Below are 27784 nucleotides of genomic sequence, written 5' to 3' on the forward strand. Positions count from 1 at the left end.
CTTCTAGTTTGCATAGGCATCCTTATATACTTGTATTTCAAAAGTCAAATAAGAATATCACTGCTATTCACGCACCCATTGTATCACAATATTAAAGAGTAATAGAATAAAGGGATCATACAGAACCTTGAGCTTACATTCAAAATATCTATATGTCACCTTGAAGTATAGCTTTCAGTTCTCAGAGCATGACATGAGGCTATTTGGATGACATAAACAAGGATTTCACACATTGATCTTCTGATATTGATTCAATGGGCATTATGGTATATCCCCATTCTCTTGGAAAGGAGACTATCTTACACACTGTTCAATTCTTCAAAATGAGCTTCTGTTATAGATGGAGAAATCAAAGACACCTTCCCTGATCTTTGACTTGTGCTGGTTTGGCTCAGAGCAAGGGCCTGAAGATTCCATGCTGCAGTTTCAATGCTGGGGGTTCCTGAGCCACCCTGGCAATTCTCGGGGACCTCCAGAGCTGCACCTGGCAATGATTGGGAGATGATGTGGTGCAGGGACTTGAACCCAGGTCAAGTGCACAGTAGGAATGCATACTGATGATTGTGCTATCTCCCAGCCCCCGTGGCTTGTAGTTCTATGTAGAAGTCCCTTAAAACTTTAGGATGTTTCTCAGTATCCATGGCTTGCTTTCTTTTCTGGGATCAGAGCCATTTGGAAATTAAAAAAAGAAAGTTTATTCTAAGCGATCTTGTCTCTACTTCTGATCCTTCCCCCTAGTTTCAAATGTTTGCTGAACTTAGCTAAGCCAGCTTCAGTTATTGGAACTCCTTTTTAACAACCCACACTCAACTTGGTAACCCTGTGTCTAGCAGTTAAATATTTTTCTAGGTAAGAAGGCACTGCAGGATTTTAGGACTTTGGTACAAATGAACTGGACTCAATTTTTGGAACATTTATCCATCTGTAGAAATGAATATAACATCATCACATTTCAATAAAATCCCTTCGTGTCCAAGTGTGGTGGAAAGTGAGGTTGTTAAACTGTTAAACTCCATACTCACCACAATTCTTTTCATCACTGCCATCAGCACAGTCTTCATCCCCATCACATTTCCACAACATTGTAATACAGCGGCCATTTGTGCACTGGAATTGGGAGGAATCACATTTGCCTTTTTTCCCTAAAATTGGGAGGAAATACTTAGCTAAGCATTGGGTGTGAAGGTGATACAATTTCCCCAAGCCTCAGGATAGGAATTCTCCCAGAGGTACACACACACAGACCCAGAAGGACACTATTCTACTAGTCAGAGTTGGATGGGCCTTGGGACAGAGACTGACAGTAATTCCCAGTTAAGCATACATCATTTACACTAGATAGATTTCTCAGTCCCTTTAAAGGGATAGCCGTGGGATTAGGTTCTGATTGCAGAATATAAACAGAAATAGTATATACAATTTCTAGTAAATATTTTCAAAGGGATAGTTTTATAGGGCATCCATTTTCCTTGTCATTTCTTTGTGGTTACGGAACATTAGATTTGATGGCTAGGATGGTAACGCTGAGGTCAATGGAGCTAAACCAAGATAGAAGAAACCCAGATTGTTCAGAGACCACAGAGGTCAATTCACCCTGAACCTGGACACCTTTTCCCTAATTAAATCACTAGTACAGCTATTATATCCAAATTCCAACTCTTTAGCAACAAGTTTTGGCCATCTTGCATTCTATTATTTGTGAATTATCACAAGGAAAGCAAAGGAGATTTAGGAAGGGAAAGCAAGGAGAGGATCAAAGTGAAGTAAATAACACATGATTCTTCTTATAGAACTTAAGCTGAGATGAAAAGCATCAAGAAAGTTCAGTTAAGAGACAATGGGAGGTCATTTTTTTTAAACTTAGTGGTAGAAGAACAACAAATCAAGTTAATAGATCTGGACTTTATTATTCTAAACTTCAGATTTCCTATGTACAGATCACTTCTTCACATATCAGTATGAACTAATTCTTTTAAATAGGGCTTTTAGTGGGGTTCCCCCCCCAACATGGGACACTAACATGAAGGTCAAGACATCCATAGGTTGTCTTAGGTATGCAATTTCTTTGACATAAGAGGCAAAGACCTGGTGGCTTAAGTCAAACATATTGCAAATTGCAAATATTCAAGAACACCAGTAGAGTTCTATACATCATGAAGATTTCTTGGGGAGGCTTTCCACGCTGACTGCCTCCAAGTTTCCTGCCACCTTTCAGCATCTGCAGCTGTGGCATGCTGGCAAATGAACAAGTACTATAGTGACAGGCACAGACTAGAACTCTTGTGTATGTATACAGAAGTCTAGTTTCCCCCACCCCACCCCCACCATCAGCTACTCCCTTCTGTCTGGGAGCACTTTATGCTATGTGGTTAACTCCCCAGGAAGTAAAAATTTGGTCTCAGCCAAGCTTACTATAAAGATGTGACTATTTCCCTAGATCTCAAATATAATAATTTAAAAACTGTATACACAACTCTGCTCCCAAGTCTAATGAAGTTAAGGCCCAGAATCAAAAGTGGTATGGTTCTGGAGCATTTGCTACCTACATTTTATACGTTTCATTCATTCCCACAGCTTTTATTAGATATAAAGGTCTAGGGGGTTGGAATGGAGGAGGAAGACGGGGATAGCAGAGGTTGTCAGGATGCATCACCTGCTAGTTTTGATACTGCTAGACAAACACAAAGAAGCCAGTTGTTCCCTGCCTTCCCCTCTATGCCACTATCATTGAAATATAGTCTCAAATTTCTCAACGTGAGGGCACTTTTTCTAGGGGGTCTCTGGCTCTACATCCTTCTTCCCACTCAAGACTTGGCAGTGGTATGAACCAACTCTAAGAACTTTATTTGAAAAGTAGAAAAAGTACACTTTGTCATCAAAGAACAGAGACATAAATATACTTGGAACAAATTTTCCAAGTTGCCATGAAGATGGCAAGGTTCTGAATTGTTTGTGCCCAGAGGTTTTCAGTCAAAAATGAGACAAAAAATATTGATACTTGCATGTACTTTGTCCACAAGTTCATTGTATCATCCACCTTGTACAAGGAGTACTGAACATAGGTGGCAATGATGCCTTTTTGTTTTAGAATTAGGTACCTAGAGAAGTTCTTTACAAATAAAAGCAGGAGCTACTTATATTTGTAGGTCCTCAAATGGGTCTATGATTCATTCAATAAGGACACAAAATATACTAAGCAAATATTCAGATTAGTGACACTTTAAAGAGTGTCTAGAGCCAGGGAGATGGCTCGGCAGGCTGGGGTACATTCTCTGCATGCAAGAAGAACCCTGGGTTCAGTCTTCCCAGCAATTTCCAGCTGCCCACAGGCAGCAGCAACAACAACAAGCCCAGAAACAATAACAAACACATCCCCGAGGGTGTCTAAGAGTATTTGTGATACACAAGCTCACCAACAATAATACATGATACTAGCATCTCAGCAACACCTCTTCAATAGTGATATTGGGCAGGTTGAAAACATTACATTTTCTCGGTATTTAAAAATCCTAGCCAAAAAGAAGTTTGACCTTTTTTTCTTTTTGGCTTTTTGGGTCACACCTAGTGATGCTCAGGGGTTATTCCTGATGGTGCTCGGGGGACCACATGGGATGCTGGGGATCAAACCCAGGTCAGCTGCATGCAAGGCAAATGTCCTACCCACTGTATTATCATTCCAGCCCAGAAATTAACTTCTATATTGCTTTAATTTTTCCACAGGGCAAGGGAAAGGTTAGAACACACCTAGCTATGTTCAAGGCTTACTTCTGGCTTGATGCTCCCAGATTACTCCTGACAATGTTTGGATCATATATGGTGCCTGAAATAAAACCAGATATTACCTAACTATCTCTCTGGCCCTGCTAGTTTCTAGATTTTCTTATCTCATATATCTCCACATGATTCTTCTTTTGCCTGGTTGTCAAAAAAGTGATGCTTTGCCGTGATGTACATGGCACTCCATTAGAATGGGACTCTGGGACTCTATAATAATGGGACTCTGGAATGCAATCTTCCACCAAAGGTTCCCTGTTTGCTTAACATGGTGACAATGGTGCTGTAGTTTGTGTTAATTAAACCACATTATAGTATGAGCTACCGGATGTACATGCCAGGGTCAATGTGTTATAAGAGGAGTCTTATGCCTTTTGTTTTGAGATGGCTCCTCTCACCAGAAAGTGTTCCCTACTTCTGCTTAATTCTCTGCATTGTGCAAAACAGAGAGAATTCAGATTCTAAATCAGTCACTTCACTGTAACATGGGGGTTTTTTTTGGCCCAAGTTTCCAAAGTATTCTACCTTTTTATTATGGGTGCTCAACTGGGAATAGACATAACTCCAGGGAAAATCCAAGTAAGATAAGCTTTTGGTTTCCAACGCTTTGGGGATTAGAAAATTGTGAGCTATAATCTATTTTCATCCATGACAGTCAAGTCCAGCTCAGTGTCATAAATTCACAAAGGGAAGAGCTTGAGCTTAAAATAATCTATATCCGTGGTTATTTGAATTATAAGGATAAGCTAAAGTTAATGATGTCTTTCAAATTAATAGACCCCAGGGTCTAACTGTGCAAAAAGGTAAAAACTTGGAGTGCACAATGCTGGTACTAGTGAGCGCTTCTAAATCCTGTGTCCCACAGGATTGTCATAGGGCTAAGGTGTGGTAGGTGGGGAGATGGGGTAACCCAGGGTTAGGGTCACACCAGTAGAAAAATTGGATTGTCTGCCCATTTCAATTAGGAAGACTAATTTTTTTAATTATTGAAGAACTTGTAAAGGATAAAGGATTGTGTTGCTTTAAAAAATTATTAACAGACTCACAAGTAAATCTCGGAAGAGAGCAACATGATACAGAGATGTCTCCTCATGCCACGCCAGGCGGACTTCAGCCAGGGAACCTCACAGGTGGGTGGGTGAGTCTACCACCTGCCCCAACAAAGCACCAGCAGTCAAAAATCTCTAGAACCCAGTCACTGCCATGCTCACAGCCAATCTTCAAAGGCTCAGGATGAGCCCCTCACGCATGAGAATGAATCTGCTGCAAAATCCAGGTATTTGGGTTCTATGACTGAAATCTCCGGGTTTGCATGGAGTCGGGAATGGGCATCCTTCCCCCCATTTCCGTGTGCTTCCGGGTGCGAGCAGTCATGCCCACGAACTGCCTCTTGGTCCCACATAAGCTCATTAATGGCCATGATCCAGAGAATCACAAATCTCGGAAGAGAGCGACACACTGAAGAGATGACTCTGGAACCAAAATTCACCACCCCGTTAAAAATACACCTATCACCCTATTTAAAATTCTAGAATTCCTGGAGTGTGACCAGGACGTCGCGTACTTTATGCCATTGATATACCAACCACACCATATTTGATAGGGTGTAAAGTATAAGGCAACTAACTTGTATTATAGCACTGCAAGCTACCAATAGTATCTCGCCTGCACGGCAAAGCCTGGCAAGCTACCCGTGACATATTCAATATGCCATAAACAATGACAACAAGTCTCACAATCTGTTGTGAGACGTTACTTGTGCTCACTCGAGCAAATCGATGAACAACGGGATGACAGTGACAGTGAAGAGATACACACACACACACACGGCTCAAGCTCTAACAACATGTTAGTGATCTCTTATACAGGCGCTTAATTGCTCAAAGGTGAGATACAACAATTTTCACATACTTTTCTCAAAAGAAAACTTTTTTGGATCATTTTTAGTGGATTATTCATAACAAGCAATACAAAAAAATTATTTAGCACCTGCTTTTGGGTGGTGGTGGAAAAATTCAAAATAATGGTGGTGAGAAGGTATTATGGCGGCGGGACTGGTGTTGAAATATTGAATGTAATTATTGTGAACAGCTTTATAAAAATAAAATTAGAAAAAGAAATTAATGATGCACCAATCTAGGTGTTCTTGTACCTATTATACATAGAAAGGGCTGGAAGTCACTTGTCTCTAGTCACACATTTAGATTTGTAATTAATGAATGCTCAGGAATGGTGGAAAATTAATCGTTTGTGCTGTCACTTTCACAGATGGAATCAAAGTACGCCAACCTAGTTCAAGGCACCCCTTTCCCAGGAGCCTTGCTTACCTAAATAGTTAACGCTGCTACCCAGACATGTTGGCAGTTCACTGGCTCCAAGAAACTCAGGGTTTTATAATGCATATGGAAGTCAGCCTGCCGTTGTCTAATTATCCCTGCAAGGGTTAACAGGGAAGAACAATATGTGAGCTTCAGTAAAAAAAACTCCAAGACCTTTCAGTTAATACCAAGTCGTTAAAGTGGGCCTTTACCATTTCCTAGTAGGGCTCTGAGCACCGCCTCTGCAGGAGTGCGCCAGCAGGGATGTCCAGTGTTTGGAGATCTTTCTGAGCACCAGACTTAGCCGTGAGCTTGAGCCTGCCACACTGCTGGGAGGAGCAAGGCCAAGGCTTCAGATTTCCCCCCCCCCCTTCACTGTTTGAGCATACAGGTGTTATCATCTACTGGAATTTCTTCAGTCCATTTGCTTTGGCACTTGGGCTGCCAAGGGCATTTATTTTTAGTTGTGTTCACTTTGACTGCTCGCTGCTTTAGTGCCAATCTTTCAATTCTTAGGCAAAAATCTTATTTTAGGACAAGCAGATTTCCAAGTCAGCAAAGAAGGTTTTCCTAAAGGGAAGAAGGTTCCATCGGAGGAGCTAAGGAAGAGGGACCAATCTAGTAAGCCCAAAAGTTATGTCCTGGACTCGAAATCAACCTCTGAAGCAATGTGAGAATCACCATGGGCCGACTGAAAACTATGTTTCCAGACAATGTCTCAAAATCGTTGCCCCCCACTTCCCTCAGCCTATTTAGCTTCAATTCTATGTAGTCAGTGTGGCTGTTCCTCTTCCATACCTCAGGAAACCTGTTTGGAGAATGGAAGGCCAGTCTTTCTCCCAGATGCACCTGAGCTAGGTGACAATTTGAACCCAGGCAGTCTGTCTCCAGATTCTATGCTATTGAGCATGCAAACACGCCAAAGTACCTACTCTATCTTCGAGAGTATTCCTTTGACGTATAATTTAGTTAGTAAGGCCAGCTTAAATCCAGAATTAGGTAGCTTGTCGAGATGGCATTATCCTAACATTCTTATAGTTAGATGTCTCCCTCTCTGTGCCATTTCAGTTTCTAAAAAAATTTACTGTGTATCCTCAGTGCTTATTTTTCTTATCTAGGGCACACTGGCCAAAGACGCTCCACCTAATTTATGTGGGACATTATTAGTCTTCGTAGGTTAGCTACTGAGTCACTGGTCTGTCTCATGTTGTGACTGTATCTCCATAATTATGTGGAGAACTTGTTAATGCAGAGAGCCAGGTGCCATTTCCTGAGACTGTGATTCAGTGGGCCCACGCTTACAGTTTTGAGTTTACAGATGAGGACATGGCTGATATCTGACCATACTTTAAAAATATGAGTACAAAGGTTAGGAGACAGAGATTCTACCCACAATAGGAGGCAACTATTTCATCTTTAGGGTTGCGATACATAGGACTAGTCCCATAAACCCCAGAGTCCCTCTGCCTACCACTGGCTGTACCTTGGTGATAAATGCCAATTGGTGGCAACCCAAGGTAAAACTTTGTGCCTATTAAGTAAGTAAAATTTATCTGGATGTCTTAACAGCTATGCATAGTAAAAAGGCTTATGTAAAAAATCTATTTTCCCCTTCCACCATCCTAATTTGGCCTCCATCACTTGAAGTTAGTAGTTCACTCAAGAGCCTAAACTCTTCTCTCATAGTTTGCATCAAGCCCTGTTCGTCCCTCAGCTTTCATCTCAGTCTGAATTTTCCTCCTGTACCACTGCTTGGCTGCAACATTCTCTTTTCTAATCAAGATGGTGATTCATACAACCTAGAATGGGCAGAAACTCTGAAGACGGTATGACTTCCAGTCTTCCACTGGCTCTGAGATTGAGTGTAGTTCCCTCCGACTTTCACCTTTACTCTATGGGTGGAACTTAGCCAGACACACCATCTACTCAGGCTATAGGAAGAGGCCCCACTTGCCTCTCTTGGCTTGTGCCGTGACCACTGCTTTGTCCTTATTTTTACACAATCCTTTTTCATGATCTACCTGGAGTGTATTCACCTGTCCCCTCAAGAATGAGACCGTTCCTACAGCCCTGATGCCTGTCACACAACTGCCATGTGTTGGGATTCCTATATCTACCTGTTTCTATTTCTAAAAAAGAAGATCCCCTACAGTAGAGTCTGGAATTTATCTTTATTTCTCAAGACCCGATGCCTGACATTTCTATATTCTTTAGAATTAGTATTTCTAGATGTGTCCGTTGACTTTATTCGTTCTCCAATAAAGTTAGCATCAGCTAGGTTTCTTTTACTTAATTGTTTCCACTGTCTGAACTTGAAACAGGGTGTGATCATTTGCTTTACTAGCTGGAATACGACTCTTCAGTGTTTCTCACAGAGAGGGATACTATTCCCGGTGAAGTGCTGGAAAGATCCAAAGGGTCAGTTGGACACTCTCAGGTACAACTGGAGGGGTGCACTTCCTGATTTCTCATTTTAAACAAGTAAATTTATGGGGGGAATATTGAATCCTTACCCCCTTTCAGCCCCCCACCCCTGAAAAGGAGGTCAAATAAGTTTGGGAACCTTTGCTAGGCTATAAGAGTTCCTGTACCTATGGGGGTACTTTCACCTCTTCTTGTGACATTTTATCAGAACACAAGGCTCATGCCCACACTTAATTGTTAGGATGAGAGTGTCAACCAGGTTTTGTCAACCTCATTTCATGTAAAGAGAGAGATTCTGACACTTGGGGAAAGCTAGAAGTGGCTAACTGTCAAAACTAGGACTTCGGTGTACAGGACCCTGATTTTACTTCTTGACATGTTTTAGTAATCTTTGGCAATTCTGGCAGCAGTCCAACATTTCAGATCATCTTTGCGAGGTCACCTGCAAGCATAGAATAGCTTCTGCCTTTGTCACATCAGACTTTAGTTCTTGATGATTAGAAGGAAACCTCATAACCTCTAACTCAGGTAACAAATTTTACTCTTTCTCTCCCCTGCCCCTTTGGATTAATTCTTAAAAGCTAAATCTGCTTCTCCCCAAAGCGTTTATTGAAGGCTTTTTTCTTTTTGCTATTGAGTTCTTATTTTTCCCTCCCCACTAATATATATATGTATATATATATTTATATACATACATACATGCGCCATGATGGAAGGGACCAGCTACCTTGGTGTCATTGTGTTCTGCGTATCTGGTGCCTGTCACATGACATGTGATAGGTATTCCAAGATGGATGTCAAGTACTTTCAAGCAAATGTACAAGGACTGCTGTGCCAATCTTTTACCACTCAGAAAACCTATAGCTCAGGTAATTCGGATTTTACAAAGACTCCTTAGAAAAAACAAATATTAGAAGCAACTAGAAACCCTATTTTCTCAGAGTATTTGGGAAATTAGGTCCAACATATGGACACACAAAGTAACTTGCTTCATTAACCATCACTAATGTCTGTCACCAAACATGGGTTTATCACCTTGCCTGAAAAATTGCAAGACCCAAGCCATCCCAGCCTGCCAGCACCACAAGTAGATACACAAAAGCTATCAAATCCAGACAATACAAGTTGGTGGCAAGATCAACTAATTTAGCCAGTGATTCCATTTGATAGTTTCGGCTCCTAAATTTTTCTCTTAATTACAAGGCCATGATTTTTCTTTATTCCACCTATCCGCAAGGCATCTTTTAAGATACATCGTAGGAGCTGGAGCAGGTAGGGTGCTTGCCTTGCATGTGGCCAACCCAAGTTTAATCCCTGGCATCCCCTTATGGTCTCCTGAGCTCTTCCAGGAATAATTCCTGAATTCAGAGCCAAGAGTCAGCCCCAATCATCACATGAACCAGAAAATATAAATAAAATTAAATAAGATCCATAGTAGGCAAAGGATATCCAAGTGAATAACAATCCAGGCTTAGTTTTTTCTTTTTTACAGTTATCAGTCAGCAGGCACAAACTTCCCTAGGAGTCTTCAGTGAAGGAAAAATTGCTCAGTGCAAGGGGTGACCGGTCAACTCATTTAGTTCCTATAACATGGAGAGTGCATCTAACTAGGTGATATTAATGAGCCTTAGAGTTTTTATTGCAAACAAGCATAAGAGTTTAGCAGAGACAAAGATTCGGATTGGAAAATGCAGACTGGAATGATGACCAGAACACACGCTTTACATATGTGATAAACCCCGGACTTGATCCTCATTACCACATGGTCCCCAAGCATGGCCAGGAGTAACCTCCAAGCCCCACCAAATGGTGTGGTTCCACCAAATGAAAAAAAAAATACACAGAAGCTGAGATAATCTTCACCTACAAAGCCAGATGCTTCTGGAGCCAAGTCAGATTCTGTGTTTAAGTATTCAGAGGACTTGGGGCTGGAGAGAGAGTACTGTGGGTAAGGCACTTGCCTTGCAAGCAGCCAACCCGTGTTCAATCTCTGGCACCCAGATTGGTTCCTTGAGGCCTGCCTGGAGTGATACCCTAGTGCAGAGCCAGCAGTAAGACCTGAGCACAGCTGGATGTGGTTCCTAGACAAAACTATCCATCCTTGGATATCACAGTAATAGCTGTTTAACTGGGTGAAGGAAAAAAAAATAGTAAAATAGATTCCTCCAGTGATAGTGAACTGACTTTAAGTCAGTGTCTCTGTTCCAGTCTGAGTACTCCGTAAAGATCAACTTAGAGCGCAAAGGAGCATTTTGGACAGTTGTGAGCTACCAGTTCACCATCTGCGGAGCAACCGTAATTGTCCACCAGGAGAATTCCTCCCAAGGTGACACATTCCTAACTAGTGTCATTAGAAGCCTCATAATAGCCATAGAGAATTTTTCTTTTTCATTTCTCTCTTTGGGGGCGGTGGGGAAGGTCTTGCCAGTACAATAAAGCAGCACCCAGCCAGTGCCTAGGGTCAACCGGGCCCACATACACTCCAGCCTTTTAAACTATCACCCTAGTGCCAGGACTGTCTTTTATTCTGGGGAGTGGGGTTAGTCCATACACAGAAGTGTTCATGCTCTCTCCTCGCTCTGTGCTTAGTGGTCGCTCTTTTTATTTTTAATTGAGGAACTGGGATTTACAGAGATACTGGGTTTCAGGCATTCAGTTTTCCAACCTCAATCCCACCATTATTGTCTATTTCCCATCTACCAATGTCCTCAGTTTCCCTCTCAACCGCAATGGTGCCTCTGAGGCAGGTACCCTTTTCTCTTTTAGGCACTGTGGTTTACAATTCGGTTCCAGACAGGGTTTTGTGCAAATCACGTTATCACTGCTGACTACCCCTCCTCCTCCAGAGTAGACATTTCCCGCCGCTGTTAGTTTTCTATTCCTCTCCTTGGCTCCCATTGTCCAGTGGCATGCTTCGACTGAAGACCAGTTCTCATGTTCTTCATTTCTACTGCCTTAGGGATCACTCTTCTTTGTTCTGTGTTGTTGGGGGGTCACACCCACCGGGGTTCATGGCTTACTCCTGACTCTGCACTCAGGAATCACTTTTGATGGGCTCAGGGACACATACGGGATGCCAAAGATAGAATCTGCGTTGGCCGCATACAAGGCAAGCATCCTACCCACTATCTCTCTGGCTCCATTAGGGGTTACTCTTGACAGTACTGCGGGCCATCTAGAGTGCTGGGGATTAAATCAGGTTCAGCCAAAGATTTGATTTTTTTACTGGCTAGTATGTAAAGTTACCTTTAAAAAATAACATGAACAATGTTGTAACTTTGGAGAAACTGGCAGGCTATCGAATATAACCTGCCCACTTGGCAGAGTCTGGCAAACTCCCCGTGGTGTACCCAATATGCCATATACCAGTAACAATGATGGGTTTCATTCTCCTAACCCTGAAAGAGCCTTGAACATGGCACTTTAAAAAAAAAAAATCAGGGCTAGGATGAAGGAGACGTTACTGGGGCCTGCTCGAGGCAATCAGCAAACAACAGGATGATCGTAATCGTGATGTTGTAACTATATCTCACTGTGATTCAGTTAAACAATAAAAGTTTCAAAAGGCCAATATCTGAAGTAATTTTAATTTTTATTGCAACCAAATAAGTGACTGTCTACAATTGCTCATCAACCACACTACTTCAAAGAATAACCTGTTCAGATTATGTGAGAAATAAAAAATTGACCTAGATCTCCTTAATTATCTCTGTTTCTATGCTGTACTTCAAGTCTTCTGATTTTTTAATCCAAGCTCAGAGCAATACGGATGAAAACTGCCCATCTCTCTGTTCTTTGGGCCATTTCAAGTCCAGTTCTTATAATGTCTAATAAGTTTGATACTCCTAGAGCAGAGAAGACTTGTCAATACCGTAACCTCTCCTAGACTTTTGAACGGCAACATACATGTGCGTGTGCGCACACACCCCTCAAGTAAGACTGAGTTCATGATCCAGTTTTGTAAAAGTCAGAAACACTTCAGTTGAGACTTCTCGGAGCAAGCGGCTACCATAATTACTTTTGCTAGAAAAGTTTAATGCCCAGTTTGTTGCAGCTAACTTTGAACAGTCGGCAGCTTCGCTTAAATTGGCCTTTAGACACGCTTTAGGTATCTAGGGACTTAAGCAATAAAAGCAAAACCATCAAAATGACACAGGATAGGCCGAGAGCTAAATGTCACGTGAAGTGGGCGATGGGCAACCAGAGGGAACAGAGCTGCACCTGACTTTATGAAAAAAATGTCATTGAGAGCTGAGGGTGCCTCTGGTGACCTTATTATGAATTCTCCTCACCTATTCATTCTTTGGCCTAGAAGGAGGCTTACAATCCTTGGTGCTAACACAATGGCCAGCATTATTTGGCAATTAATTCCCCATGGTCAGAGAAGTTTCTCTCTTCTCTGTTGCTAGTTGCAAACCATATCGAAAACTCATGAAACTCCAGGACTTCCAGCTTCTGACCTTAATAAAGAGACATTAATCCTGACTCCCTTGGAGGAAGGAAAATGTCCCAGAACAACTATGCACGGTCACAATCAGGCATACCGAAACACAGAATTTTGACTTTATCACATGAGCCTCCCTTAAGTTGGTTGACAGGGTGTGAGCAAGCCTGGCCTGCTCTAGAGTATCACCATAATGGGGTAGGGGATAGGAAATCTTGGCAAACCAAGGTCCAAAGAAGTCAGCACACGTGCCCTGGAGCTCTGAAGTTCAGGCAGGAACCAGTCAGCATTTGCTTGGGTTGAATACTTACTTCAGCCAAGCCTCAATTACTCCATTTCAGCAAGAGTGTGCCACCTTTCCTTTGAAAAATTTTAAATCTTGCATGTTCTATTTTCCACTGGTCATGGCTTATCACGAGTAGCAGATGTGACCAAGAGAGCTACAGGGACCCTTCTCTATATGCACCTACCCCAAGGTGAACACTAGGATCTGACTCTTTCCCACCACGGAGGTGCACTTCAAACATATCCTAGGGTAAAGTTAACAGCCAACTGGAAGTTACTACATCTTAAATCCAAAACGAGGGAGAAACAGAGTGAGCTACAACCTTTTCTCCCACCTTCCTGTGTAGTTCTCAGTACTTTCCGGCATCTCTTCGGGTTTCGAAATGCTATGAAAAGTACAATGCTAGTCAAGGCATCATCATTTCGAGAAAGCTTTTAATAAGTTAGCATTGCTCATCCATTAATGGTTAATTTGAAAACCGGGGTAAGCACAGATTTCCCAGGTTCTGAAGTGTGCCAGGCACCAGAAGTCATCTTCACCACTCACTGGCCTTTTTTATTTTTTAAAAGAAAAAATGCTTTCTGCAGGGCAGGGGACAGCATTTGAGCAGAGAGTTCACTGGAGCCTTTCTGGTTTCTTACGTGTTTCCCTGAGGATCCTCCTGCTCGGGTTGCTAAATTCCGAGTCCACGTGACCCGCACGAACGTGACCAGGGGCGGACAGCCAATCGCATCGGGCAGAAGCGCCCGTTCCCCGGTTCACACGCTCGCCCGGGACAGTGGGAACCAAAGGGCAGAGGACATTCGGAGCCTGAAAAGCTGCACGGATCGCCCGAGAGGCTGCTTGACCACACACTGTAAAGTTCGCTGGCACTCCGGGCGACACGTGACTGCAGGCGGGCGGGCGGGCCTACCCAGGCCAGAAGGCGACAGGAGCCAGGGACTCTGGCACGGGTGCCCTGTCCTCGGGGGAGCTTTGGGTCGTGATTCCCGAGCGCTGGGGAGCAAAGCTCTTTGCTGTCAGGTCAAGATCACTCCAGGGGCCAGCCAGGATCCCGAGGGAGGACTTGGGGGAGGACTTCTCGCCCGCTCTGCAAAGTTGCACGGGAGGGAGGGAGGGTCGCTAAGGACAAGGCTGGTTCCCTGAGTCCCCAGTGGTCCCCAGGCCCTCCCCAGCCGGGCGGGCGCACACCGGTCTGGGCGCTAGTCCTTTGATCTATTGTTTGCAAGGAAAGCTAATCACAGTCCTCCGACTAGGACTCAGTTCCTCCAGGGGAAACCTCGGTGCGGCGGGTGGGGGGAGAGGAGGATGAGCCAACTAACCTGATTAAGTCTCCGATCCCCTCCCCCGCGTGCAGTGATCATCCCGGACACCCCTGGGGGGGCTGACAAACTCGGCTCGTGCAGAAGCAGCTGGAGCTGGGGGTGAGGAGTGTGTGTGTGTGGGGGGGGGGGGGACACAAGTGGAGGGGAGTCCTCTTTCTTTCCAGCCTCACTCATCCTCGGACCCGCACTCCGGAGACAACCGGCAGAGACTCGGTCCCGGTCCCAGTCCGGGGGGCGCGCGCGCGCGCGCCAGAGCGCAGCACACTTGTGCGGGCTCCGCGGGGCTTCCTGGCAAACGCCCACCGAACCGAACGCATGGGGGGGCCTCTCGACCCACAGCCCACGCCCCCGAGGGCGCCCCCCACCCCCCACCCCCTCGGCCCGGGCCCTCTACCTCCTTCCTAACCCCCCAGCCTGGCAGAGGAGACAGAACCATTGTTCAGTGGCTCAGAAGCCCACATCCCCCCCACCCCCGTGCCAAACGGGGTGAAAACGCGGAGAAACTGACTTTGGGGGGTGGGTGCAGGAAGGATCAGGGCATGAGGACTAGTTGAGGCAAGCGTCTAAGGAGCCCGGTCCTTCCAACCTTTCCTGTCCCCTGTCCCCCCACCCCCAGTCCGCGGCGCTGACAGCTCAGAGGCGCCACCAGGGTGGGGAGGGGAGGACGGCGCCGGGAGCCGCGCGGAGCGAGCTGCCTTTCGGCAAGGGGGTGGGCGAACGGAGAGCCCCCCTCCCCACGCCTCGGGGGCACCCCCTGGCACCCGAGGGGTCCCGGCCGAGCAGCCCGCCCAGGGGCGCGCCCCGACTCACCCGCTCCGTTGGCGCCGCTCCGCCCGGACGCCCAGCACAGCGCGAGCAGCAGCCAGAGCGCCCAGCGCGCCGCGGACGTGCCCATGGTGCCCGCCTGGATGGTGCCGCTCGCTCGCTCGCTCCGCACAACAAGTTACCAGCCCTCGCAGAGGAGGAAGGAGGTGGGGGCGGGGAAGGGGAGGGGGAAGGCGTGAGCGGGGCGGCGGGGGAAAGGGAGCCGCGGAGAGGGGCACCCCTCCCCTCCTCCAACTTGCACAATCTCCTCCTCCCCGCCCGCCCACCCACCCACCTCCCCGAGCTGCAGCGGGCTGCAGGCAGCGAATAATGCAAGGCGCTGCAGAGGAGGAGGGAGGGTGCCGGGGAGGGGCGCCCGGGAGAGCAGGGGCGAAGATCCAAGAGCCGGGGCGCCGCCGCCGGCCTCGCCCCGGAGCACCCACGCTGGAGCGCGCGGGGTGAGCAGCGGGCGGCCGGAGGGGGGAGTGGTCAGCGGGGCGGGGGTGCGAGCGGGCCAGCCAGCCAGCCAGCCAGCGAGCCCTCCCGCCCGTCCCCGTCTCCGAGGAGGAGAAGCGGCTCGGGCCGGGCAGGTGCCAGCGCCCGGGGGTGTGCGAGGGGGAGCGCGCGCGCGCGCGTGCGTGCGCGAGTGGCCGCGGCCGCTGCTGCCACCCGGAGCGCTCCCGGGCCCGGCTGCTCGGCGCGTCCGTCCGCCCGGGGCTCACGGGGGCCCGGGGCGGCCGCTGGTTGGCTCGCGCGCCGCCCGCGCCTCCAATCCCCGGTGCCTGCCCCAATTTCCTGATCCCGGGAACCTGCCGCCGCAGCTGTGCGCTCCCGGCAGGCTTGACAGTGCCCTCCCGGCACTGCAAATGCAGCAGCAGCAGCAGCAGCTAGAAGCCACTCTCGAACGCTGATGCAACGATCGCTGCGGTTGCCACCAACGGGGCTGGCAGCCCGGGCTGGTGGGGGGGAGGGACTGCAGCTTCCAGGGCCCACGGGCATCTCTCTACCACCCTCTCTCCTGCACCCCCAAAGAGAGGCTGGTACTGTGAGGCGGGTAGGTAGCGCCTTCCTGGGCCGGCCCACTCTCCACCTGAAAGTGATGGAAAGGAGGGCCTGGGGGGTGGTTCAGAAGTGTCGGGGCTGCTTTGGTGTGGGGGTCGAGATGCCTGTCCCAATAGCACTGTTGAGATACTCTTTTGCTTTAAACAACAACAACAACAACAAAATTCTTTAAGTGAGAGAGAGAGAGTGTGTGTGTGTGTGTGTAGCGGTTGTAACTTGTCCTCGGAAACAAAACGGGACTAAAATAACCTAGTCTGGGTTGAGGAGGTGGGAAATTGCCTGCGCAGCCCCGCATTCTCTCATCAATGATTATAGTTAATTGCTAATTGCATAAAATGGTACTTCCAGGGCCTGTAATTAAAAGCTTAACCTTTCTTTGTTTGGAGGGGGGGTTAGCATAGGTTTATTCTTCTTGGTATACTTAGGACGGTTCAATTACAAGGCTGAAGGAAGAGAAAAGGAAGCGGAGTCAAGACTCCCAGCAAGAACCGATTTTTGTTTCTCTGGCAGTACCTGAGCCTATAATTTGCTTTTGTGGACTTCAGTTTTGCTCAGTTTCTGCCGCTTGAGGTGCATTGTCTGCTGGGGCCATTAAGTATCTAATGAGAGTCAGAGGGAACACCAGAGTGATTTCACCTTTAGAAAGAAAAGGTGTATATATATCTATATATCTTTATCTACACACACACACACACAGTTTTTATCTTGAAGGACTCAGTCTTGGCAGCGTGACCATGCTCTGGTTGCTGTGTCAGTGGTCATCTGAGAAGTGCCTGGCAGTGCCTGGCTATATGTGTTCTTCTTGTCCTGGTTTTGTAAAGTATTTTGTAAAGGTTTCCAGCTTCTGATTGGCAAGCATGAAGTTTTACTCCATCTATGAGTGGAGTTTTTGCCTTGGAAATTGTTTTCCCCACCCTGTCGATAGCCTTTGGGATACAACGGCAGCACCTCACTCACATTACACATGCAACTGATTTCAAGATTATTGGACGTCTAGAGGCATTAAGGTGTGATGGTAAAAACCTTAGGTGCGTGGTATCCTTCGTGCTCTTGGGGTTCTGAAGGACCATCTGATCTTGAGCTGTGTCACTGCAGAAGAGGAAAGTGGGTGAGTGGGTGAGTGGAATCAATATGACAGGTTGAAATATTATTAAGTCATGTGGCTTGTTTTAATGTTTTGTTCAGATAAATGTACACAACTACAAGATAAATGCTGATAGGGCACAGTAAGTCTTATCTTTGACAAACATGTATTAGCCTTTCTGTCTCTCCATGTGATGTAAATACACTAACGGGTGAATTTGGCTGCAGCTCTCCGAGTTCAATCCCATAGGCCTTTTGTCGTTGACTCAAAACAATCTGTAACATGTTGCTACCTCTGATTAGCCTTAGTTTGGGAAAGTTCCTGTGCCTTCTCACCTGGAACCCCAAAACAAAACAGATCTATACACACTATTCAAGCAGCCTGTAGTCTTAGGGACCAGTTCTCTTTAAGGTTTTGGTTAAATTAAAAAAAAAAAGCATAAGGAGAGATGAGTTTGTCACAAGAGCCATATAGACAAATGTATGTTAAGTGGAGACTTGTGGTTGAGCTAACTAGGTCAGTTAAGTTGGCAGTGATGGATTAACAGGCTTTCAGAGAAAAATGTATTCCCCAAGCTGCTACATTTATTTATTCATTGAAGAAACACACCTTGAACATCTGTTAATAATAGATACTGTACTAGCCGTTGTGTTATTGGAGATGGTTACTGTGAGGAAACTCAAAATTTATTTAGGGCAACAGAGAAGATGGAATTGTGGAAGCTTGTGGACAGAGCAAGGGGTATACAAGGTGCTCTAAGCTTACAGAGGAAGAGTACTTAAATTTGGCTAAGGGACAAGGGTACCAGAAAAGGCTTGCAGATCGTGTCTCCCTGATGAGCAAAGTTATCATTTTTACCAAGATATTTTAATTTTTCTTCTTTTTTTAAATAATGTTGGAGTAGTGCTATTTGTTCAGCCATTGATTAAGTTGATTGAATTGGGCATGAACTCCGCATGACTTTTTTTTTTTTTAGTTGTATCACCGTGAGACAGAGTTACAAAGCTTTCATGTTTGAGATTCAGCCATACAATGATGAAACACCCATCCCTACACCAGTGCACTTTTTTCCATCACTTACACCCCAGTCCTCACCCTGCCTCTATGGCAGACAATTTCCCCAATACTCTCTCTCTAAAGTAAAAAGTAAAGGCCCTCCCGTTGCTCATCGATTTGCTCGAGCGGGCCCAGTAACGTCTCCATTGGAGACTTTGTTGTTACTGTGTTTGGCATATTGAATACATCATGGGTGACTTGCCAGGCTCTGCCGTGCGGGCGAGATACTCTTGGTAGCTTGCCGGGCTCTCCCAGAGGGGCGGAGGAATCGAACCTGGGTTGACCATGTTGGCTGCGTGCAAGGCAAATGCCCTACCGCTGTGCTATCGCTCTCTCTCTAATTTTGTGTATTATGTTTTGCTCGAAATTTCCCACCACTATTCAAGCCTACCTGCTGGAGGTATACACTAGATAATTTATTTTCCATTGCTCATTTTGGTGGCTTTTTCACGTAATGAGATTTGGAGAGGACCACTGGACTAGAGCCGTTGCTGACTGGATTCCATGGAACGTCAAAAGATCATGTGGCCGCCCACCTACGAGATGGTCAGACTTGACCAAAAGGTCAAGACCCTGAATGATTGGTTTGAGGCTCTTTGTGTTCCTAGAATGAGCAGACACCATTGGGCTACACTAGCATGCGACAGGGACAAATGGAGACGTTACTGGTGCCCATTCAAGCAAATCGATTAGTAATGGGATGTCAAGTGATCAAGTGATCAAGTGCTCATTCTGAATATCATGAGAGCTCGCACAGCCACAATTGGAAATGTAAATTTATAGATTGTAAATGATTGGGTTCCAGAGATATCTCTGTACGGCACTGCTCATCTGATTGGGGATTCAATTGGGAGTCTCTGGGCCAGGGCTGTTGGTGTGCTAAGATGGAGCCCAGAGGCAAATTGTGGGCATGGCAGCCAGTCTACTCGGTGGGTGGGTACTAGGGGAGGGGCAGCCTGGGTCCTCTGCCACCATGCGGCCTCGAGATTCAGTCCTGGAACCGGCACAGGGGGGCGGTGGAGGGGTTACTTGTGGAAGCTCTTGGTCACTGGGATTCCATCTGGAGTAGGCGGGGAGACTGCACCTGCTCCATCTGGGGTGTCCCAGTGAAATTGGCCCGGAGAGATCTCTGGCACTGTGGTGTCTTCCGGGACTTGTTGCTGTGTCTCTGGGTCTGGACTGTTAGAGCACAAATATTTTAATTTTTCTTATTGCTAAATATATGGTGGGATCATAATTCCTGCTTCCCTTATTGTTGAATGGGGCTGAGTGACTAATTTGCTCAATTACTTGCAATCAGAAGTTATGGGCTGATTCTTCCAGACTGGAGCATTTCAATTACTTGCATAAGATCCTCCCTTCTCCTTACCTCTTCACAATAACAAGAAGTGTCTGAGTTAACTCTTCCATTAACTTCAGTCTCTGAATGACTAGATACATAGTATTTTGCTGCCTGCATGTCTCTGGTAATGGTCAGAATAGAGGCCAGCAAGTGGCCAGAGCCAATTTTTTATGGCTATGAACGAAAATGGGTTTTGTAATATTTCAAAACATTATAAAGGTTGAACATGCAACAGAAGTTGTTGCTCATAAATTCTAAAATATTTTCCACCTCGGTCTTCTGAGGAAAGAATAAAACTTGTTGATCTCAGAAGAGTAAGGGAGTGACTTTGTTGTCTTAAGGTACTGATTTCATTTCCTTAACATTACCCAATATTAATCTGATGGAGACAGAGGATGAAGAGAGAAGGAGACTCTTGGAGGCAGAGTGAACAAAGACAAAAGAATATTGAGTATTCAAGGAAATCCAAGGAATTCTGCAAGGTTTAGAAAGTAGGGTTAAAAGTGGGAAGTAAATGAGTTAAAAGCGGGAAGTAAAATTGAGGGAGAAAGGTGAGAACTGGATCCCATGGAACCTTGCATTTCATACTGACACTTAGGGGTGCAATTTGTAGGCCATGGTAAATATTTGTGATAGATTAAAAAGTATTTTTAATTTATGAAAGCCACAGTAAGGCAAGTATAAAATACAAAGGAAGAGAAAATATTTTTTAAAGCAGGCTCTCATAGCTAAAGATATTAAGTCATTTTATTTCTTTTTTATTTATTTGGGGGCATGTCCAGTCATTCTCCTTGCTCTGCAGTCGGGGATCACTCTTGAGGACTTGGCAGACCATATAGGGTGCTAGGAATCAAACCCGGATCTGCTGTGCGCCTGCAATCCAAGCACCTGGCTGGTTGTACTATGTCTCCAGTCCCCTGGAACCATTTAATTTTGTTATCAGGTGACTGGACTGAGTTAACGTTAATGGATTCAGTTGTGGTTCTATTTATTTGTTAATGTTCTTTTGCAAATAATAAAAAAAAATGCGAGTGGTCTTTTGCCTCGGAGAAATAGAATGCTGACAGTTAATGTATCTGTTTAGTTGCTTCTTGTGAATCTTCCCCTGCAGGGGAAACCATTACTGTGATGGGTTTTGGTTCAGGGCTGAATATCTAGTATTTCTTAGAAAACTCACAATGAAGGTGGCGCATTTGGTAAGCCAGGTAGGATAAAAAAGGACAGAATAACGTGGAACATAGTGGCCCTGATAGTAATGGAATTCAAGGGAAAGAATAGGAAAAACTATTTGTGATCAGTAGTGTTTGTGCAATTCCTTTGAGATTCTCTCCCCCCCCCCCCCGTCCCCACATACAACATACAAGTGTTTTACTCATCCATAAGAACCCATGAAATATCTGGTAGAAGTGAGTATTTTTGTCTCCTGCCTTGGACCTTGGACACCTTGATTCAGTAGGTCTAGGGTAGAATCCAGAAGTTATGCATGTCACCTTATGATTCTTAGGGGCCATGACTAAGAAATGTCTTTTAAAGTTTTTTTGGGGGGAGGGAGCTTTTTGGGTCACACCTGACAATGCTCAGGGGTTAGTCCTGGCTCTGCATTCAGGAATTATTCCTGGTATTGCTCAGGGGACTGAATAGGATGCCAGGGATCAAACCTGGCTCAGCCACATGCAAGGCAAAAGTCTCTACCCACTGTGCTATTGCTCCAGCCCCTTAGAGATCTTCCGCCATGCAGTTTCACTGCTAAATAGCTCCACTTATCTTAAATATGTATAATTTTTTTTCAATTTCTCTAAGGAAATTAGGGCACATAGTTAATGAAGATTAATGAAGATTAATGTTGACCACTTTTTTAAGCCTTGAAAACTAATAATTTCAGTAAACATACGAAATCATCAATCCAGTATGCTAGTTGGAAGCACTGATTACTGTCTTTTCTCATCATTGTCTAAAGTCTTTTGATGGTAACTTCCTAGTTTCCATCAAACCATTATCAAATTGTGTGACTTCACCAGTGAAATGAATGAGATTCATTCCCTTCCTGGTTTCTTGGATAGAGTCTTAACGATGTAAATCACTGTTGGTTAAAATTGACTGTGCATGAGAATCACCAGAACAAATTGCTTATAAATGGATGGACATGGACAGCATCGTGCTGAGTGAAATGAGTCAGAAGGAGAGGGACAGGTATAGAGATTGTGATGCAATATATATATATATATATATATATGTATATATATATATAGAGAGAGAGAGACAGACAGACAGACAGACAGACAGACTGTGACTGATATCCAAGGCAAGGGTAACAGGAGCCAGGAGGACTGTTCAGTCATTGGAAGCTTGCCACAAGAATGTGTGTGCGGTGAAGGGCAGTTAGAGAAAGGATCAGCATGACAATCACTGTCACTGTCCTCCCATTGTTCATCAATTTGCGCAAGCGGGCCCAGTAACATTATGAGACTTGTTACTGTGTTTGGCATATTGAATACATCATGGATATCTTGCCAGGCTTTGCCGTGCGGGCGAGACACTCTCGGTAGCTTATCGGGCTCTCCGAGAGGGGCGGAAGAATCGAAGTCGGGTAGGCCATGTTGGCCGCCTGCAAGGCAAACGCTCTACCCGCTGTGCTATGGCTCCAGCCCAACAGCATGACAATAATAGCTGGAAGTGATCATTTTGGAAAGGAACTGAGTGTTGAAAGTATGTAAAGGGATATACCTGATAAACTTTCGCTATCTGTATTGCATACCATAATACGGGTTGGGGGTGAGAAAAAGAGAGAGAGAGAAGAGAGAAAGACAGAAGAGAGTGGAGAGAGAGGGAGGAAGAGAGGTAGGGGTGCTTACCATAGTGGCAGGTGGGAGGGGGCAGCAGAGGCAGGGAGGGAATCAGGGACATTGGTAGTGGGAAAAGAAATCCAATCATGAGCCATGAGCAACTCTGTAAATGTGTTTATCGCTGATTCAAAATAAAAAAAAGAAACAGTAAAAAATTTAAAAGTTAAAAAGTGCTGAAGCCTTGGAGAGAGAATGTAGGGATGAAGGCACTTTCCTTGCAGGAGGTTGACCCAGGTTCCATCCCTAGTCCCACACCTGGGTCCTGAGCGCTGCTGGGAGTGGTTCCCCCAAGACCTGGACACAAGCCCCTTCCCCCAAATTTATTCAAGCCTGAGCCCCACCTTCATCAGTTATTAAAATGTCATTGTCACGTTTGGGGTTTGGCCCTCCTTCAGACTATTAGGAATATTAGACATCAAGAATCTTTTAAGCTCCTAAAGTGAATCAAATAAGGACGGTTTGGAAATCTCTCATGTGAATCGGTGGCTCTCACATTTGAATTTCCATTGAATCACCTGCCAGGCGAGTCACAGTCAATTTTTAGCCCTCTACAACCACAAGAATATCTGATTCAGCAGCTCAGTTTCTGTAATTTGTGTGTGTGTGGGTGTGTGTGTGTGAGAGAGATTATGAAATTTCAGCTATTCATCATTAAGTTTCAGGCATACCGTGTTTCAACACAATGCCTTTACCAGTGTTCACTTTCTTCCACCAATTTCCACTCCCATCCCATTTGTCTCCCACCCACAAGTCTGCCACTACAAGGGGCAGTTGTGTGTGTGTGTGTATGTGTGTGTGTTTGCACTGCACTTTACGGTACTGTTGCTAATGAAGTTTCATACATAACATTTACCAGATTTCAGTGCCCCCTCTTCCTCCCTGTTGAATGCTTCTCTCTGCCATAAATGTTGCCCCCTCCCTGTCCTTGCCCTCAGCCCCTACAAGTGGCATGTTTCCTGCTAGTACCAGTTCTCATGTTCTTGGTTTCTTTTATCTTTGGGTTTCATTATTCCACTTATTTTCTTCATATCAGACATATGAGAGCGATCACTCTAGGTGGATCTCTCTCTCTCTACCTTCACTCAGCATGGTCTCTCCAGGGTAAGAGCAAATTGCATGGTTGTATCTTTCCTTAGAGTCTCAAGAATTTGTATTTCTTACACAGTATCCTAGATGCTGATCCTATTGGCTAGCAAATGCCTTTTAAGACCCATTGTTACCAGCTCATTGGTTACAGTGAATAAGGAAACTTCTGCCTCTTATGAAGGACACTCCCTTCTCAGCAATGTAGGGTATGGGTGTTAGGCCTGTGCTACTGTAGCCATTGTGTTACCAAAGGAAGCCAACTGGAGAACCACATGACTCACAGAAAAGTTTGAGAAAAATGGGAAATAACATCCAAACTGGTTCTTCGGCCTGAGTTCAAGTCCTCTCCTGAAAGCTGCCGTTCTGTGGGACTTCATTATTTGAGTCTCATCACTAAAATTCTCACTCTTGCTTAAAATGATAAGAATTGAGTTTTTAACTGATAAAGACAACCTCTTGAGAGTGTAGTGAGACTACTATAGACAAAACTCCACTGTGTCCGTCCGGAAGCAGTGATCCAACCTGGCCCTCCTGGAGGAGAGTAGGCACCATTCCTGAAGGGCTGCCTTAAACTGTTTCTTGTGAATCCTGCTCAAGTCAATTCCCTGCTATTCCCTCAACTCCAAACCAGTTGATCAATGTGGACTTAATGCAAATGAACCATCATCAGAATGTATATTGAGGACTGCACTCTGCTAAGAACAAAGTTTTTGAGCTCTCAAGGCTATTTTGTATACATCTACAAAGTAAAAGTTTAGCCAACTTGGTAAGAATCAGTTACAGCTTTCATTTCATTCATTTCATCATCCTGTTATTCGTCGATTGCCTCGAGCAGGCCCCAGTAACGTCTCCTTCATCCTAGCCCTTGTATTCAAGGCTGAGATTGTATTCAAGGCTCTTTAGGAGAATGAGACCCATCATTGTTACTGGTGTTTGGCATATTGGTACGCCACGGGGAGTTTGCCAGACTCTGCCCTGTGGTCAGGCTACATTCGATAGCCTGCAAGTTTGTCCAAAGTAGGATGTCTTGATAAGACATCGCGCGGCCGCAAAGGCGGCCGCGTGGTTCTGGGAGCTGGATTTTATACTCTCTGAGTCTTGGCCGTTGATGGGATTACACGGCGCCAGGGGGCCAGGTAGTGGGTGTGACCCCCGCCTACTGGGATTTGGAGGATCTGGGTGGAAGATGCTCGACTCCAGTCCGAGTAGGCTTGGAGATCTCGGCCCCGGAACCCGCGTGGCTTTGTCCCTCTGCCAGTACCTTCATGTGTGCGGAGAGTGGTCTCAGCATGGTGGTGGCTGGTCCTGGAGGTCTTCGGCTGCCAGAGCCCTGGTCGGGGCGGGGAGGAAAGCTCAACCCGCTTCCCTCCAAGGGGCCTCGGCAAGGAACAGCGAGGCATGGGGGCAGAAGACTGCACTGTTCTCCGCACACATGAAGGTACTGGCGCCGTGTAATCCCATCAATGGCCAAGACTCAGAGACTATAAAATCCAGCTCCCAGTTACAGCTAGATACTCCAAAATGGGTTGAGTTTGGTCTAGGCCAGTGATCTCAACTGGGAGTTCTTCTGCAACCTAGAGAATATTTTTTTTTGTCGTGTGTGTGGTATCGGGGAGAGGTATCATTTAGCTTAAAATATAGAGCAGAGTCTCCTGCCGCTGCGCCTGGCTGTCCTCGCCAGGGCCCCTTGGAAGGGGGTGGGTTGAGTTTCCCTCACCGCCCCGACCAGGGCTCCGGCAGCCGAAGACCTCCAGAACCAGCCACCACCATGCTGAGACCACTCTCCACACGCATGAAGGTACCGGCAGAGGAACAAAGGCATGCGGGTCCCGGGGCTGAGATCTCCAAGCCTGCTCGGATTGGGGCTGAGCATCCTCCACCTTCCAGTAGGCAGGGGTCACACCCACCAACTGGCCCCCTGGGGCCGTGTAATCCCATCAACGGCCAAGATCCAGAGACTATAAAACCCAGCTCCTGGAAGACATCTTACTATCTCATTCTTACTTTGGACAACCTGGCAGGCTACTGAATGTAACCTGCCCACATGGCAGAGTTTGCCAAACTCTCCGTGGCATACCCAATATGCCAAATACCAGTAACAATGATGGGTCTCATTCTCCTAACCCTAAAAGAGCCTTGAATCTGGCACTTTTAAAAAATCTCAGGGCTAGGACGAAGGAGACTTTACTGGGGCCTGCTCGAGGCAATCAACGAACAAAATATAGAGCACTGAGCTGCTACTGAATATCCCATCAAAGGCTATTTACACATCAAAGTTCAAAATGTCAGTGGTGGCACTGCTGTGACATCCTGGGCTAGACTTAACTTACATGAAGTCAAATGATTCTGGGATGTGTGAGCTTTTAATCTGGAGCAAGGTAGGAGCTGTTATTTGGAACTTGGCTTATCCAAAGGTACTCTCTGTCTGAATGAAGCACACTGCATTTTGTCAGGCCATAGACAGATGTGAATGCAGTAGTAGAAGATTATAGAGTTGGAAGATACAGAGCAAACCACAGGTAGTTTGCATTTGAACAGAGGAGAACCGGTGTAGCATATTCTGAATTCATCTTCTAAACTTATTTAATTTTTCCGGTGTTCTCTTTGGTTTTGTTTTCTGATTTGGGGATGAAGTGTTTTCCTACCCCTGCTTTATTTTCCATAAACTCCAATCATTAATTCCTGTGATCCTCACCCCAAGTTTGAATTGTTTTTAATTATGCAATTTAATTAAAAATGCAAATTCCAGGGGCTGGAGCAATAGCACAGTCAGCAGATAGGGCATTTGCTGTGTACATGGCTGACCCTGATTCGATTCCTAGCATCCCATATGGTCCCCTGAGCACTGCCAGGGGTAACTCCAGAGTGCAGAGCCACAAGTAACCCCTCTGCATCACCGGGTGTGACCCCCCCCACCAAAAATGCAAATTCCAACTCCAAAATAGGCTTTGGAATGTAGTGCTATAATTGTTAAAATGCTCCTACAAGGAAAGTGGGATTCATAGTCCTTGCTGAGCCAGCTAAATCTAAGTGAATGTTTATTAGGGCATAAGAACCGAACATACAAATGTTGAGTAGTGCAGCAAGTTCTTTTTTTTAAATTTTTTGAATTTTAATGAATCATCTTGAGATACAGTTACAGACTTGCAAATTTTCGTGATGACTTTTTAAATTTATTTATTTATTTATTTATTTATTGAATCACCGTGGGAAAGGTTACAAAGCTTTCAGGTTTAGGTCTCAGTCATGCAAATATCAAACACATTTCCCTTTACCAATACTTATTTTTTACCATAAAGAACCCCAGTATAACCCTACCCCCCACCCCTCCCAGTCCCTGTGGGGCAGATGAATTCTAGTTAACACTCTATCTGCTTTGATTAGATTCATTGTTTCAATAAAAGATTCACCACTATTATTTAGAGTTTACCCCCCCCCCCCCAAATCAGACATGCTGAAAAAGCATTGTGAAGTGATTTGCTTTCTACAGCTGGGTTCAAGAATTAAATGTTGGTTTTGGATTTCTGCTATTTTACTTATTGACCCTGGAAGTATTTCTACTGAAAGTCAGATAGTTAAGAAATTGGTTTCTGTGCTCTGGAGTCGTGGCCGTGCTGGAGAGCCGCTAGTGGGGGGCAACTGGTGACTGTGATGACTTTTTAATCAAACAATGCTCGAGTACTCATCCCTCCTCCAGTGCTCATTCTCCACCACCAATGTTCCCAGTGTTCCTCCCACCACCCCCACCCCTACCCACCCCCTGCCTATGTGGCAGGCATGTTCCCTCTTCCTGTCTCTCTCTCCTTTTGCGTGTTATGGTTTGCAACATAGGCAATAAGCAGCCATCATGTTTGGTCTGTAGCCTACTTTCAGCACGCATCTACCAACCCGAGTGATCCCTCCAACCATCATTTGCTTAGTGGCCTCTTCTCCAGC

General features: G+C 45.5%; 1 protein-coding gene and 1 long non-coding RNA gene across 5 annotated transcripts in view; one reads left to right on the plus strand and one right to left on the minus strand.

Moving 5' to 3' along the window:
* The window catches only part of VLDLR (very low density lipoprotein receptor), a 33971-nt gene extending 18431 nt beyond the window's left edge, over positions 1-15540 (minus strand). For all 4 annotated transcript variants that reach the window (XM_056106903.1, XM_056106902.1, XM_056106901.1 and 1 more), the window contains exons 1-2: positions 15382-15540; positions 1023-1142 (exon numbers count right to left, since the gene is read on the minus strand). In XM_056106903.1, coding sequence (XP_055962878.1) covers positions 1023-1142; positions 15382-15466 — 205 coding nt within the window. In that variant the 5' untranslated portion in view covers positions 15467-15540. The remainder of the gene's footprint in view (positions 1-1022; positions 1143-15381) is intronic.
* LOC130016225 (uncharacterized) overlaps positions 15452-27784 on the plus strand; it is a 145498-nt gene continuing 133165 nt past the window's right edge. Inside the window, exon 1 of the long non-coding RNA XR_008791214.1 lies at positions 15452-15542. This is a non-coding gene — a long non-coding RNA (uncharacterized LOC130016225). The remainder of the gene's footprint in view (positions 15543-27784) is intronic.

Source organism: Sorex fumeus, unplaced genomic scaffold (assembly GCF_029834395.1).
Source record: "Sorex fumeus unplaced genomic scaffold, SorFum_2.1 ptg000149l, whole genome shotgun sequence".
NCBI lineage: Eukaryota > Metazoa > Chordata > Mammalia > Eulipotyphla > Soricidae > Sorex > Sorex fumeus.